This window comes from Petaurus breviceps, unplaced genomic scaffold (assembly GCF_028583685.1).
Source record: "Petaurus breviceps papuanus isolate PSGF00001 unplaced genomic scaffold, PetGlider_PUasm1.0 175, whole genome shotgun sequence".
Lineage (NCBI taxonomy): Eukaryota > Metazoa > Chordata > Mammalia > Diprotodontia > Petauridae > Petaurus > Petaurus breviceps.
This window is the reverse complement of record NW_027185764.1, coordinates 10,033,025-10,048,523: the sequence shown is the minus strand read 5'-3', so window position 1 is coordinate 10,048,523 and position 15,499 is coordinate 10,033,025. Positions and strand designations below refer to the sequence as shown.

Genomic DNA, 15,499 nt, shown 5'->3' with positions numbered 1-15,499 from the left:
TTAATGTTTTCTTATGATGGTTCCCCATTGTTCAAAGGCAGTCCACATGTTAAGAGGGCAAGAAAGAGATCAAGTACCCCTGGGGGAACAAAACCCTCTCGCATCCTTCACACCTCTCACACCCCTCACCTCTGTCCAGGAGCTGGTTGAACAGCAGTGTGTTGGAGAAGAAGAAGAGGTAGGCGAACATCTGGGAGGCAATCTCTGGGTGAACCTCATACTGCCGCAGGAGGTCCAGGGTGGCCTGATAGATGGACACGATACGTCGCAGTTCCTCAGGCAGCTGTGGGGCTGAGCACCAGCTTTCTCGGTTCTCATTCTGGAAAGGGACACACTCCAGGAGAATGGGCAGAGAGACGTACAGAGACTGGAGAGGGGAGAAGAAACACAAGCAACCTTTTTTTCAACTTGGCTATGAACAAACCAATGAGATTTAGCCCAACCTTAAATTTCTTTGAAGATCAACTCAAGCACCATTTTCTTGCAGGAAATCTTTCCTGATTCATACCCCCCCTTCCGACACACAATTTCTAGTGTCCTCACTCCCAAACTACCTATATTTAACCATATAATTGTATATAATGTAGATAGATGGTACTGTAGATAGAAAGCTGGACCTGAGTCAGGAAGCCTTGAGTTCAAATCCTTCTTCAGATACTTAATAGCTATGTGACCCTGACCCTGGGCAAACTACTTAGCCTCTCTGTCTCAGTTTCTTCATCTGTAAGATGAGGATAAGGATGATGATAATAACACCTATCTCCCAGGTTGACTATGGATAAAATGAGATAATATTTGTAAAGCACTTTGCAAACCTTAGAGCGCTGTGTGAGCATTAGCTGCTATTCACTGTATGTGTGTGCATGTGTGTGCGTGTGTGTGTGCTGTACATATATACTTGTTTCTCTCATTAGACTGTTTCCTCCTTTGTTCTTGCATCCTCAGCACCATGCACAGAGTTTGGCAAATAGAAATCATTTAATAAATAGATAAAGAGCGATGGAATTCAGAAAAAAATTAGATTTAGCCCTAAAGAGAGATGGATTCTGGGAAAAGGAGCTAGAGAATACTCCACTATGGGCCACGATAGGAGAGAGGGATCTAACTTTGATTTTCCAGGGGAAAAAAAAAAGAACTTAAATGGTATTTCCCAACATTAATTTATAATTATAACGTTATAATCCTGTGATAAACAGAAGCATTTCCTTCTACTCTGAGTTGAACCAAATCATATACACAAGCACCCAAAACTGAGCAGCCTAAAGGAAATTGTCACTAGCCTGTCCTCCCCTCATGAGGTATATTAGTAGAAGAATAAATGCTGTTTATGGCTCTTCATTATTCATCTGGTGTGAACAATTAATCAAATGAGACAAACTGTTATTTCCACCTTTACATTATACCCCTCCCCAAGAGGCTATCTATTTGATCAACCAGACTCAAAGCAGGCATAGGAAACCATGGGACTTCCTTGAGGAGATAAAGTCTAATACCAAAGAAAGGATGGAGAAAACATTCATGCCACCAAAAATATGGAAATTCCACACAGCTCTACTGAGAAAAATACTTTCCAGTAAAGAAGTATCTTATCTGGTTGTAGAACTTAGCTCACAGCCTCAACATCTCTCACATACATCCTTCTCTCCTCTGACACTTATATCACTCTAATGCAATCTCCCTTAACATGAATGCCTAGGCTACCCCAATGGCCTGCTGTGGGTCTTCTTACCTCAAGTCTGTCCCTACTTGAATCCATCCTCTAATCAGCTACCAAAGTGATTTTCCCAAGGTGTAGGGAGAACCATGTCATCCCCTCTACTCAGTAAGTTCTTGTGGGTCCCCTATCACTTCCAGGATCAAATACAAAATGCAACTTGGCATTAAAAAGCCATTGTAACCTAGTTCCCTCCTACCTTTCTGGTCTTATTTACTCCCTATCATATACCCTTCTATCCAGTGACACTGGCCATCTGGCTGTGCTATGAACAAGCCATTCCATCTCTCCGCTCTAGACATTTTCTTTGGCTGTCCCCCAGGGTCTCACTCTTCAAACTCTGCCCACTGACTTCCTTGGTTTCCTCCATGTTGTCAAGCTATTAGAAGACGCCCTGTTTTCCAGAGCTAAGGCCCAGCAAGCAAGCTGTGCTTTGAGCTTGGCATAACAACAATCCTTTGTGCTCATCCTCTGGATAATCACATCCTCTGGCAAAATCATGTAAATTTTGTATTGCTTTGATATTATACTATTTAGATTTCATGGAGTTTCAGGGGCAGAGTCAAGATGGCAGAATAGAAACAGGACCTCCACGTCGCTCCGGCTCCCACCACCTCCAATCCATGTAAAAGGGGGACTCTAAACAAACTCTGGAGCTACAGAATCCACAAAATGACACAGAAAAGCTAACCTCCCTCTGAGGACAGCCCGGCAGCAAGCAGCCAGTGCAGTGCTCTGGGAGGCCAGCCAAGCTCCACAGGAGGTTTTAGCCCCAAGGCGGGCCTGACCAGCCAGCTGGAGGGACTCCAGATCACCAGCAGCTGTACTGGTTTCCAGAATTATCAACACATAGATGCAAAGGACAAAGTGAGAGGTCAGTGCAGTGTGGACGTTGGGACCCAGTAGTTGAGAGTGCGTCAGCTTTTGCCCCCGGGGCGAAAAGCCACTGAGGAGCCTCAGCTGTTCAGTGGCCCCCACGTGGCAGCTTCAGCTCCTGGCCTGCAAAAACTCAATGAGGAGAATCATTGCTTCAGAATTAGATTGGAGCAAATGGAAGCTAATGACTTTATGAGAAATCAAGATGCTATTAAACAGATCCAAACAAATGAAAGAATAGAAGGCAATGTGAAATATCTCACTGGAAAAACCACTGACCTGGAAAACAGATCCAGGAGAGACAATTTAAAAATTATCGGACTACCTGAAAGCCATGATCAAAGTTAGAACCTAGAAATCATTCTCCAGGAAGTCCGCAAAGAAAACTGCCCTGATGTTTTAGAACCAGAGGGCAAAACAGAGGTTGAAAGAATCCACTGATCACCTCCTGAAAAAGATCTAAAAAGAAAACTCCTAGGAATATTATAGCCAGGTTCTGGAGTTCCCAGATCAAGGAGAGAATATTACAAGCATCCAGGAAGAAACAATTTGAATATTATGGAAACACAATCAGGATAACTCAGAATCTGGCAGCTTCTACATTGAGGGATTGAAGGGCTTGGAATATGATATTCCAGAGGTCAAAGGAGCTGGGATTAAAACCAAGAATCACCTACCCAGAAAAACTGAGTATCATGTTTCAGGGGAAAATATGGTCATTCAGTGGAATAGAGGACTTTCAAGCATTCCTGATGAAAAAAAACAGAGTTGAATAGAAAATTTGACATTCAGATACAAGAAGCAAGAGAAGCTTGAGAAGGTAAACAGGGAAAAGAAATCATAAGGAAACTTGTTGGAGTTTCTGTATTTCCCAGAGACCTGGGAGGTGGTACCGCAGCAGAAAATGATCAAGCACATCTCCTGACACTGAACAATCCCTGCGCCTCTAACTGCTAAGTGAACCACCCTGGGTGCTGTACTCCTGCTCCCGCTACACTAACTCTGGTTCTGTATCCCTATGAATGATCATTAGGCTCAAGGATTCTAATAACTTAGACTGTCCCTACAGGCCCCAGGAACACCTGTATTGTGCCAAAAAATGCTAACAGTGGGAACTGTTTACTCAAGACCTAAGAATGACCATGTTGGGCCCTGCCTTTTTGTGGTTTTCATGCTTAAAAACCCTACCCCGACCATAAGCCATAAGCCCTCATTCTCAGGAAGACTTTCACTTGGAAGCATTTTCTTCACTTTGAGATTAAACTTCTGGGGGCGGCCAGGTGGCTCAGCGAGTAAGAGCATCAGCTCCAGTATCGGGATGACCAGGGGATCAAACCCAGGCTCAGATACTCAGCACCTCACCCAGAAATAACTGGCTGTGTAACCTTGAGCAAGTTACTTAACCCCAATTGCTTAAAAAAAAAAAAAAAAAGAAATTAAACTTCTGTTTGATTCCTGACTATCCCATCTCTAGTCTGCTTTGTTTGCCTCTGGCCACCCACAAGTTTTAGAGACCAGTTCTGGTCCAGTTGACCCTCCCACCTAAAATCCCATGTTTTACTGAAGTCTTTCCTAATGTCTTCTAATTTCAGTGCCTTCTCTCTGTTAATTATTTCTTATTTATCCTATATATGGCGCACATTGTATATATTAGTTGGCACATTAGAATATAAGCTACTAGAGGGTAGGGACTGCCTTTTTTATCTCTCTGTATCTCCAGAGCTTAGCACAGTGTCTGGCATATAGTAGTGTTAATACATGTCTAAGGATTAATATTTTATCTTTTTGATCTTCTACTCAGAAGTTCCCAAACTTATTTGGCCTACTTCCCCCTTTTCTCTTTTTTTCCCAGCTTATTAATACAGTATTTATTTGTCTTCCATCTGTTATGCCCTGAACCCATGGCTTTCCCCAGGACTTCCCGGTAAAATGGAGAGGAAGGTATACACAGCCTGGAAGAGACATGGAAGGACCAGGAGGAACATTCAGAAACATTGGGGGATAAAAATGGCTCCATCACATGGTGAAGAGGATGAGGAAGGCCACCATCAGGAAAAAGAGCCCCATGGCCTCAGACAGGGTATAGCAGCAAGCACCCCAAGCGTCCTCAGGGTTTGCCGCCACCACAGGTTCTTGGATCTGCTTTGTTAAAGGAAAGCAACTCAAAATGGGTTAACAAACTTACTTTAATCAGTCAGACATATATCGTTTACCTTGTTCAGGGGAAAAAGGTCAGCACCCTGAACTTCAAAGTATACAGGCAGAATTATCAAGACAGAAACAGATCAAGTAGACAGATTTCCAAACTGTCCAACCATTACATCCATACCAAATCAGCATCTGGGTTTTTCAAAGCCGGAGGGGGCCCTGAACAACGGCTTCCCAGAATACAGATCAAATCACAGAACACTTCTCAAAGTGAGCCCCCAAAACAAAGCCTCACATCAGGGCTTATATAGCCTTCTCCTGGCTCAGAGAATGTAACAACCTTATTGACCCACTGGCCAATCAAAAAGTATCTACTGAAAAACAAGCCTCCCACCCCAGGCTCCAGGTGCACGTTAGCCTAGGGGCAGGGAAGATCTTTAAATTTGCATTTCCATTACACAGGGTAAAGCCCTGGATGGCACAAGAAAAGCGCTACTGCTTTAGGGAGGGGTTCCTAGAATGACCAAGGATGAGACTTCCAAACACAGTCCCAATCCCAGCTCCAGTCGGCCACACCCACCGTGGCAGCCCCAGCTCCAATGAACTTGCCCTACTGTGTCAGTGTCCCTTCAGACAGTGCTAGTTTGGAAGCCACATCTGGGGACAAGGGAGGTCAAGGGCCTGATGCTGAGGTTCTCACCTGTCTGAACCTCTGGCGGTTTTAGTAGTACTGTAGAGAACAGTCTACTCAGCAGCTGAGAGCTGCTCCTCACAAGGGCAGGGGCAGAGATGAATCTGGTGCAGGTGCACATTCTCAGGGAGTGAGGGACAATAAACAAATAATGTAATCTAAAATAAATAATCTTTAAGAATGCCTAAAAAGGTTAAAAGGAAAAAGGAAACACAAAGGATTCAATGGAGCTAAACTGTTTACATCTCTACATGGAAAGATGATACTTGTAATTCTTAAAAACTGTACCATTAATAGTACAACTAGAAAGAATGTGGGTATATGGTAAATTTGAGGGAATGACATAAAAAAATAAGGGATGGGAAAGAGGACTACACTGGGTATAGACGGGAGATAGAATGGAGTAAATTATTTCACACGAAGAGGAACAAAAAATTTATTACAGTGGAGGAAAAGATAGTAAGGTGGGAAATGGGCATTGCTTAAACCTTACTCTAATATACACAATCAGCTGAATATAAAAATCTCTTACTGGACAGGAAAGTAAGAGGGGAGGAGATTAAGTGAAGGCAGAGAGGGGTGTGGGAGAGGGACTGAGGGAAGAAGATTAAGTAAAGGCAGAGAGGGGTGTGGGAGAGGGCCTGAGGGAAGAGAGGGTAGTCAGGAGAGGTGATAGCAGAAGCAAAACACTGTTCCAGGAGGGAAAGGGTGAAAGGAGAGAGAATAGGAAAAACAGGACAGAAGGAAATACACAATAATCAAAACTGTGAATATGAATGAGATGAAATCTCCCATCAAAAAGAAATGGATAAGGGGCAGCCAGGTAGCACAGCGAGTAAGAGCACTGGCTCCAGTGTTGAGAAGACCTGGAGATCGAATCCTGGGCTCAGACACTTAGCACCCACCCAGAAACACCTGGCCATGTAACCTTGAGGAAGTTACTTAACCCCAATTGCTTAGGGGCGGCCAGGTGGCTCAGCGAGTAAGAGCCCTGGCTCCAGTGTCGGGATGACCTGGATCAAATCTGGGCTCAGATACTCAGCGCCACCCCCAAAAAAAAATGGCAGAGTAAACTTTAGCAAATGTTATTAAACCCCGTTTTCTAAAAAAAAAAAAAAGAAATGGATAGCAGAGGGGATAAAAAAAACAGAATCCTACAATATGCTGTTTACAAGAAATACACTTGAAGCAGAGAGACACATACAGAGTAAAGAAAAGGGACTGATGCAGGATCTACTATGCTTTGGCTGAAGTAAAAAAAAAAAAGCAGAGGTAGCAATCCTGGTCTCAGACAAAGCAAAACCAGAAACAGACCCAATTAAAAGAGATAAGGGAACTGCATCTTGCTAAAAGGTACCATAGACCAGGGCTTCTTAAACTGTGGGTCACAACCCCATGCAGGGTCATGAAAAATTTGGCAACAGTAAGAGGTTTCTGAATACCCAACAACCAAAAATAATTAGAAATCAAATGGGTAATGAATCCAAGGTGTTTCTGGCAAGGTTTGCCATGTTGCATTGTGCAATTTCACTGCAGCCTTGGTTCTGAACACAAAGTACGCACACTTTGTACTCTTCATGTCCACAAGACGCCACAAGTGAGAAAAGTTTAAGAAGCCATGCCAATGAAGTAATATCAACATTAAACATATTATGCCAAGTGGCATAGCATCCAAATTCTTTTTTTTTTTTTTGCTTTTTTTTGGAGGGCAATTGGGGTTAAGTAACTTGCCCAAGGTTACACAGCTAGCTTTTTTGTGTGGGTGTTAAGTGTCTGAGGCCGGAACTGAACTTGGGTCCTCCTGACTCCCGGGCCGGCGCTTTACTCACTGCGCCACCTAGTCGCCCCGTAAGCATCCAAATTCTTAAAGGAGAAGTTAAGTGAGTTATAGGTTCTTGACCAAACAAGAGATAGAGAGCATTACAAAATGTAAAATAGGTAATTTTGATTATGTTAAATTTAAAAAGCTTTTACACAAATAAAATCAAAACAATTAAGATTAGAAGGAAAGCAGAAAGCTGGGAAACAATCTTCATAGCAAGTGTCTCTGATAAAGGCCTCATTTCTCAAATATATAGAGAACTTAGTCAAATTTATAAGGATATAAGTCATTCCCCAATTGATGAAGAAGTGCTCTAGATCACTCCTGATTAGAGAAATGCAAATTAAAACATCTCTGAGGTACCACATTGCACCTATCAGATTGGCTAATATGACAAAGAAGGAAAATGATAAACGTTGGAAAAGATGTGGGAAAATTGGGGCAGTAATACACTGTTGGTAGAGTTGTGAAATTATCCAAGTATTCTGGACAGCAAACTGAACTATGCCCAAAGGGCAACCAAATTGTGCATATACCCTTTTATCTGGCAATACCACCAGTAGGTCTGTATACCAAAGAGATCACAAAGAAGGGAAAAGGACCTACATGTACAAAAATATTTATATCAGCTCTTTCTGTGGTGGCAGGGAATTGGAAATTGAGGGGATGCCCATCAGCTGGGGAATGGGTCTATGGTGTATGAATGTAATGGAATACTATTGTGCAACAAGAAATGATGAAAAGGCAGATTTCAGAAAAACCTGGAAAGACTTGTATGAACTGATGCAAAGTGAAATGAGCAGAACCAGGAAAACAGTCCCAGGTATCGGCAGCATTGTAGGATGGTCAACTATCTTTGTGACTCAGTTCTTCTCAGCAACATAATGATCCAAGACAAGAACAAAGGAATCATGAAGAAAAATGCTATCCATATCCAGATAAAGAAATGATGGACTCTGAATGCAGATCAAACATACTTTATTCTTTTTTTGTGGTCTTTTCCCCTTTGATCTGTTTCTCCTTTCACAACTGTGACTAATACAGAAATTTGTTTTACATGATAGTGCATACATAACCTATATAAAATTGTCTACCACTTTAGGAAGAGGAGAGGGGAATGAAAGACAGGAAAAAATTTAAAACTCAAAATCTTCTAAAAATGAATGCTAAAATGAAAAGGTAAACAGGAAAGAGAAATCATAAAGAATATACTAAAGTTGAACTGTCTACATTCCTACATGGAAAGATATTTGTAACTCATGAGACTTTTCTCAGTTTAGGATAGTTGAAGGGGGAAAAATGAATATATATATATATATATATATATGCGTGTATGTGTATATATATACATACATATGGAGTATGTATGTGTGTATATATATACATATATAGTACATGTGTGTATATATGTATATGTGTATTCATAGACAGAGGGCACAGGGTGAGCTGAATATGAAGGAATGATATCTAAAAATAAAATTAAGAGGTGAGAGGAATATATTGGGAGGAGAAGGGGAGAGATAGAATAGGGTAAATTATCTCACATAAAAGAGGCAAGAGAGAACTGGTACAATGGAGGGGAAGAGCAGGGAGGTGAAAGGGAATGAGTCAACCTTACTCTCATTGGATTTGGCTTAAGGAGGAATAACATACACACTCAATTGGGTTTCTTACCCTACAGGAAAGTAGGGGGGAGGGGATAAGAGAGGAGGATGATATAAGGGAGGGCAGATTGGGGGAGAGGGCAGTCAGAAGTAAACACTTTTGAAAAGGGACAGGGTCAAAGAAAAAAACAGAATAAATGGGGGGAGTGACAGTCTTTCACAATACGAGTACTATGAAAATGCATTGCATAACTACACATATATAACCTATATTGTATTGCTTGTTTTCTCGGTGGGGGTGGGTGAGGAGGGAAGAAGGGAGAGAATCTGAAACTCAAAGTTTTAAAAACAAATGTTAAAAAATTGTTTTTACATGCAACTAGGAAATAAGATATACAGGCAGTGGGGTACAGAAATCCATCTTGCCCTACAAGAAAGTAAGGGGCAAGGGAGTAAAAAGAGAGATGGGGGGTTATAAGAGAGGGCAGAATGGGAGAAGTTGTAATCAGTTTGCCTTCCATCTTGGGGTTCGGGGTAGGGAAGAGATGGGGAGAAAATATGGAACTCAAAATCTTGTGGAAATCAATGTTGAAAACTAAAAATAAATAAGTTCTAAAAAAAAAAGAATGCTAAAAATTGTCTTGACAGGTAACTGGGGAAAAAATTCTATTAAAAAGAAAAAAAAAACAAAACAAAAAAGAAATCCACCATGCCACAAAGCAAACAAAGAACAACTATGCTCTATTTAATCAGTTGGTATAAATGGCATTCAATAAAGTTACTAGAGAGGAAAGAAAAACTATCAACCAGGTATCATAATACCCACACTGTATTTTATATGTGTTTGCATGTATCCACAGTGTTTCTCCCTGGCAGAATCCAAGCTCCCTGAGGGCAGATACCATCTAACATTTGTCTTTGTACCCCCAGGGCCCAGTCTCTTGACTGGTACCCCAAAGGAATTAGGAGAAAGGGAAAAAATTTTCATGTGAATCAAAAAATAAAAACCCTAGTTTCTAGTATGATTCTTAGAAAGACTCTAATCCCCATTATAACTAGGTGAAGCCAAGTCACAATATAAGTTTAACTTCACTTTTCATGGAAACATGTTTCTTCCCAGTCAAACGATACCTAATTTCTACATTCCAAATCTATATGCCTGGTAAAAAAATTCAGGTCATGAAATTTCTTTCCTAAGGACTGCTAAAAGGAAGCCCTTTTAACTCCTCCCTAAGTGGGTTACCATACTAAGGCCTCAGTCTGATAGCAGCTCCTTAAGAGAGTCAGCTGGTCCAAGGACCTGGTTTAAATGGGAAAACTCAATTCCATGCAGATCCAAGAGGTTCATAATTTCCTTCTGTCCTTTGAGGGGAAGTATATTCCTGCTGAGAAGCTCCTCCAGATGGAGAGAGGCCTTTGCCAGAGGCCTGGCCAAATGAAACTAAATGTTTACCTCTGGGTGGCTCCTGAGCATGGAAAACTTGACTAAAAACAGGTCTGTCACAGTAAGGTCTGCCATTTTTTGATTGTTCTCTGTGTGGAGTTGCTGCACAGTCTACTCTGGCTGCTAAAGTGCTCCTGGACTTGACTCAAGAAAGAAGAGGTTTTTTTGGCTTGCTACTATTCTGACAGATGGACAACTAGACAGGACACAAAGAGGCACAGGAACAGAAAAAGAGCACTGAGGACGTCTCTCCTGCAACTCAACGTATTTTATTTCCAGTTCTGAGAAAGACAGTTTTGTTGTTCTGTATTAACTGTTCTCCTAGCTTCACTCACTTCACTGCATCAACTGACACAGATCATCTTAGGTTTCTCTGAATCCATCCATTTTGTCATGTATATAATACAATAATACACCATTACATTCATAAGCCATAATTTGTTCGGTGATTCCGCAACTGACAGGCACCCCCTTTGCTGCCAGTTCTTTGCTACTCAAAAATACATAGCAGAAATTAAAGTTAAATCATGAGACCCAAGAGGAAGGAGAACAAAAGCTGTCAAAAGCCACTCTAGCAGCTACTGCCTCTGCTATAGCAACAGGCAATCCAAGAGTTGAGAAATCTGTAAATGACAGTACTGATGATGAAGATGGTCACCACCGCTGCACATCTGCATTCTTAGGTGGTGTGCAGACACCCTGAGACACAACTCAACTCCATAACCCTGCTGAGCTCCTGGTTACCTGTAAAGCAGGATCATGTACCTTATTTAGGCAGCTGGCTGATATGGACTAGATTCAAGATTCTTTGATGGGAAAACAAAAATGTCTCAAATAGGGTGTGGCCAGGGAAACGGAAGAGGCTTAGTAATGAACTTACTGGCCAAAGTTAATATGCCACGGTTCGATGACATATCACAGATTTAATAAGTTTTCTCATTATGAATGCACCCAGAAAGGAGGACTAATTTATCCTCAGCCTCACAGGATCCAGTTTCTTCCAAATGTGTTTCACCTTTGAAAATGTTTTCCCCAAAGCAGCTGCTGCTTTTCCTATAATTCCTGAAGAGTTAAATCAGAGATAATATAGTTATAAAGGAGACTGAAACAGATAATCTTGTTCAAGGACCCATTAAATTATGACTGCCTTGATTCATATCACAGTATCTGGTTTGTGGTTTCTATAACCAAATTTTCTAACTGCAAACCAGACTCTCTCACAGTGGGGAATGAAAATCATAATTCATCAAATAAAAAAATAATATCAGTGAGGTGACATTATTTATTAGGAAATATCTACATGCCTACACACATTTATGCATGTTATATGACTATGTAAGGTCTTTCTCTCCTTGCTTGGATTTTTATGGTTTAAAAAAATTGTTTTTAATATTAGAAATTTATTGTCTCTCTCTCCCCACTTTAGAATCTGAAGTTAGGATCCTTATGAAGACCCTTAAGGGAAAAAACCCTAAGCATTTCCATAAGGCCTTTGATCCTCACTTTTGAAAGAATAAATTCATGGTCATTTCCAGACACTTGACAGGCAACCCAAGAGGGAGCTATAATTTTTCTTACAGACACACACATACGTATATATGTATGTATATGTATATGGGTGTGTATATATACACACATATATAATTATAATATATAATAATTAGCTCCTATCCTTTATACAGATATAGTTTCACTTGCTTGATGTTTTCATTTTGATCTTTAGTAATTTTTTCTATCTAGATCAGCACAAGGAGATAGATAAAGGTCTGCAGGCACTGGGGACTGGGTCTAGCCAAGAAGGATCAGAGTAGAGACTTCCAACTAAAGCTATGTACTAGGATGAGAAACAGTTGCAGATCGAACAGGGATAGACCCAACAATACGTTAAGTAGCAGGAGCAGGAACAGGAGTCAACTGGAAACTCTGTTGCTCTGACCCCAGAACTGGGTCACTGATTGATCCCGTGTAGAAAGAAAAGAGACCAGTGCTTGGGATAGCTGACCTGCAGCTTCATACCAGAGCAAGAAGTGGTCGGAGGCCTGAGTCTATACTGAAAAGGCACAAGAACAAGCAGCAGCAGCTACAGAGCTAACTCAGAAGTGCTGCCTTATATGCAATCCCCACAACTATCAGAGGGCCTCAGACCAAAAGGGAACATGTCCTTCTGATGCTTTGATTCTGAAGAGCTTTCTAGCCAGCTCACAAAGACTGGGGACAAATACCCAGAAGGGGACAGCCTACAGTACTATCACCCAGGCCCAAGATCCCTGCCCAAATACAAAGTTCCACTTTGGGAAATAAAACTGGAAGAGTGGGGGCAGCCAGACAGCACAGTGAGTAAGAGCACTGGCTCCAGTGTCGGGATGACCTGGGGATCAAATCCAGGCTCAGACACTCAGCACCACACACAGAAATAACTGGCCAGGTAACCTTGAGCAAGTTTCTTAACCCTGATTGCTTTAAAAAACAAAACAAAACTGGAAGAGTGAATTAAAAAAAAAGATTCTCACAATAAAGAACTATTGAGAGACACAGGGATGCTCAAGAAGCAAACCCAGATTAAGAGAATGACCCTAAAACATCTTTAAGCAAAACCTTAAAGAAAAACACAGTTAGAATCTCTAGAAGAAATAAAGTTTTTTTAAGCTAAAAATTATTTTATAAATAAGAATGTCTAAAGAAAGAACTGAAAAAGAAATTCGTTTCAGAGGAAAGATTATCGGTGGGAAAAGAAGTAATAACTCAACATAGAATAGTGGCACAAAATCTTACTTAAGTAACAGAAGTCTTGAAGAATCTGAATAAACCAAAGAGAAATATTAAAAAAAAAAAGTCAAAAGACTGAAAAAAGAGAATGAAATATCCTATTACAAAATAATTTAACAATAAATCTTGGGGGTGGAATCAGGATGGTGGAGTAGAAACAGGACTTCCGTGGGGCTCCCACTTCCACCTCCTCCAGTTCATGTAGGGGGTGACCTGAATAAACTTTGGAGCTACAGAACCCACAGAATGACAAAGAGAATCTGACCTCCTGCTGAGGACAGCCCAGCAGGGAAGCGGCTAGCACAGCACCCGGAGGTTTTAGCCTCGGGGCGGTCACAACCAGCCGCTGGCTGGAGGAACTTCAGATCACCAGTAGCTGTGGTAGCTTCCAGAATTTTCAACCCATAGTTGCTAAGGACAAAGTGAGAGGTCAGTGCAGCGTGGACTTTGTGAACCAGTTCAGGAGTACAGTTGGGTTTTTACCTCCTGGAGGGAGAAGCAGCTGAGGCGCTGTGGCCATGCAGCCACTGCCACGTGGCTGCTTCAGAGCTCCTGGCCTGCAGAGTGTAGGGGGACCAAGCACCAGTCTGAGGGGTAATCACTCTTGCTTTACCCTGCTTGGGTCTGAACTGCGGTCTAGGGTGGAGGTCCTGGGGTACGTGACCAGTTTGCCGGAGCATGTGGAGGCTTCAGAGAAGGCACCCAACTAACAGCTCCAGCAGCTGCGAAGCCCCAGCTATTGGGACAGGGCTCCCCACTCCAGCAGCAGAGTTCTACTTGTAAGGGTTATGGGATTTAAAGATCTTCCATGCCCCGTTGGACTTGCTGACGTAGCAGGAAGGGGCGGAGCAAGAGGAAGCAGAAGCCAAGCTAGCGTTCCTGTGGTGGCAATGGTGGTGGTGGCAATGGCGGCGGCAGCAGCAGAGGCAGTGGCAGCGCGAAGCCCTCTTTGAGTTAGGACTGCTAAGGACTTTCTGCTAAGGACTCCTGCTGAGGACTGCCAGGGGCCGGAGCTGCTGGGAGCGCGCTTCCAGGACGCTGGGTGGTTGCTGTACGTGGGGAGAGGAGGACCTTTGCCTGAGGTAGCCTGTTCTGTTTTAAAGGCTTGAAAATGTGGGTGCTTTCTACTTTATCTGCCTGTGCCAATATCATAACTACTCTGATGGTTTTCACTTTCTGGTTTTGGGACTCAGTCTTTTGGTATCTTAATAAATTTTCTAGTTTATTTCCTCATATGGCAAATGTGATGTATTTTGTAATGGATAATTATATCAGCATATTTGTAATCTCCATAGGCATTGTGAATATGGCATTGCTGATACAGTACTGTGGCAAAAAGCTCAAAAGTCAAGTAACTGAGTGGCAACATGGGCAAATGAGGGAGGCAGGGCAAGCACAGTGGTCTGACTTGGATTCCTTTTCTGGGGACAGGAAGGATCAGGGCATGGAGCAGAAGGAAGGCAGCAAAGTTGGAGCTCCTGCACCAGAAGCTTCCAAGAAAAGAATGGGCTGCTTGCAGGCGATGGAGGACCTTAAGAAGGATTTTGAAAACCAAATAAGAGAAGTGGAGAAAAGGTTGGGAGGAGAAATGAGAATGATGCAAGAAAATTGTAAAATGAGGGTCAGCAACCTAACTGAAGAAGGTGGCACCTTAAAGAATGAACTGACTCAAATGGCAAAAGTGACTCAGGAAGCCAATGAGGAGAGGAATGGCTTGGAGAGCCAGATGGAAGGAGAATCTTGAGAGCTCACTGAAGAGAATCATTCCTTCAGAATTGGATTGGAGCAGATGGAAGCTAGTGACTTTATGAGAAGTCAGAATACTATTAAATAGATCCAAACAAATGAAGAAATGGAGGGCGATGTGAAGTATCTCACTGAAAAAACCACTGACCTGGAAAATAAATCCAGGAGAGATAATTTAAAAATTGTTGGACTGCCTGAAAGTCATAATCAAGGAAGGAACTTAGAGGTCATCCTCCAAGAAATTCCCAAGGAAGGTTGCCCTAATGTTTTAGAACCAGAGGGCAAAATGGAGGGTTGAGGGAATCCTGAAAAGGATCCTGGGGAGAAAACTCCTAGGAATATTATAGCCAGGTTCTGGAATTCCCAGATCAAGGAGAGAATATTACAAGCAGCCAAGAAGAAACAATTTGAATACTGTGGAGGCACAATTGGATAACACAGCATCTGGCAGCTTTCCGCACTGGGGGATCAGAGGGCTTGGAAAATGATATTTCGGAGGTCAGGGGAGCTGGGATTGAAGCCAGGAATCACCTACCCAGCAGAGCTGAGTATCATGTTTCAGGGGAAGATATGTTCATTCAATGGAGTGGGGGACTTTCAAGCATTCTTGATGAAGGAACCAGAGTTGAACAGAAAATTTAACATTCGGATACAGGAAGCAGGAGAAGCATGAGAAAGTAAGCAGGGA

At 42.1% G+C, this 15,499-nt stretch overlaps 1 protein-coding gene across 2 annotated transcripts in view; it reads right to left on the bottom strand.

The window, feature by feature from the left end:
- The window catches only part of RADIL (Rap associating with DIL domain), a 119,710-nt gene that overhangs the window by 24,856 nt on the left and 79,355 nt on the right, over window positions 1-15,499 (bottom strand). For both annotated transcript variants that reach the window (XM_069084762.1, XM_069084763.1), the window contains exon 8: window positions 130-367. In XM_069084762.1, coding sequence (XP_068940863.1) covers window positions 130-367 — 238 coding nt within the window. The remainder of the gene's footprint in view (window positions 1-129; window positions 368-15,499) is intronic.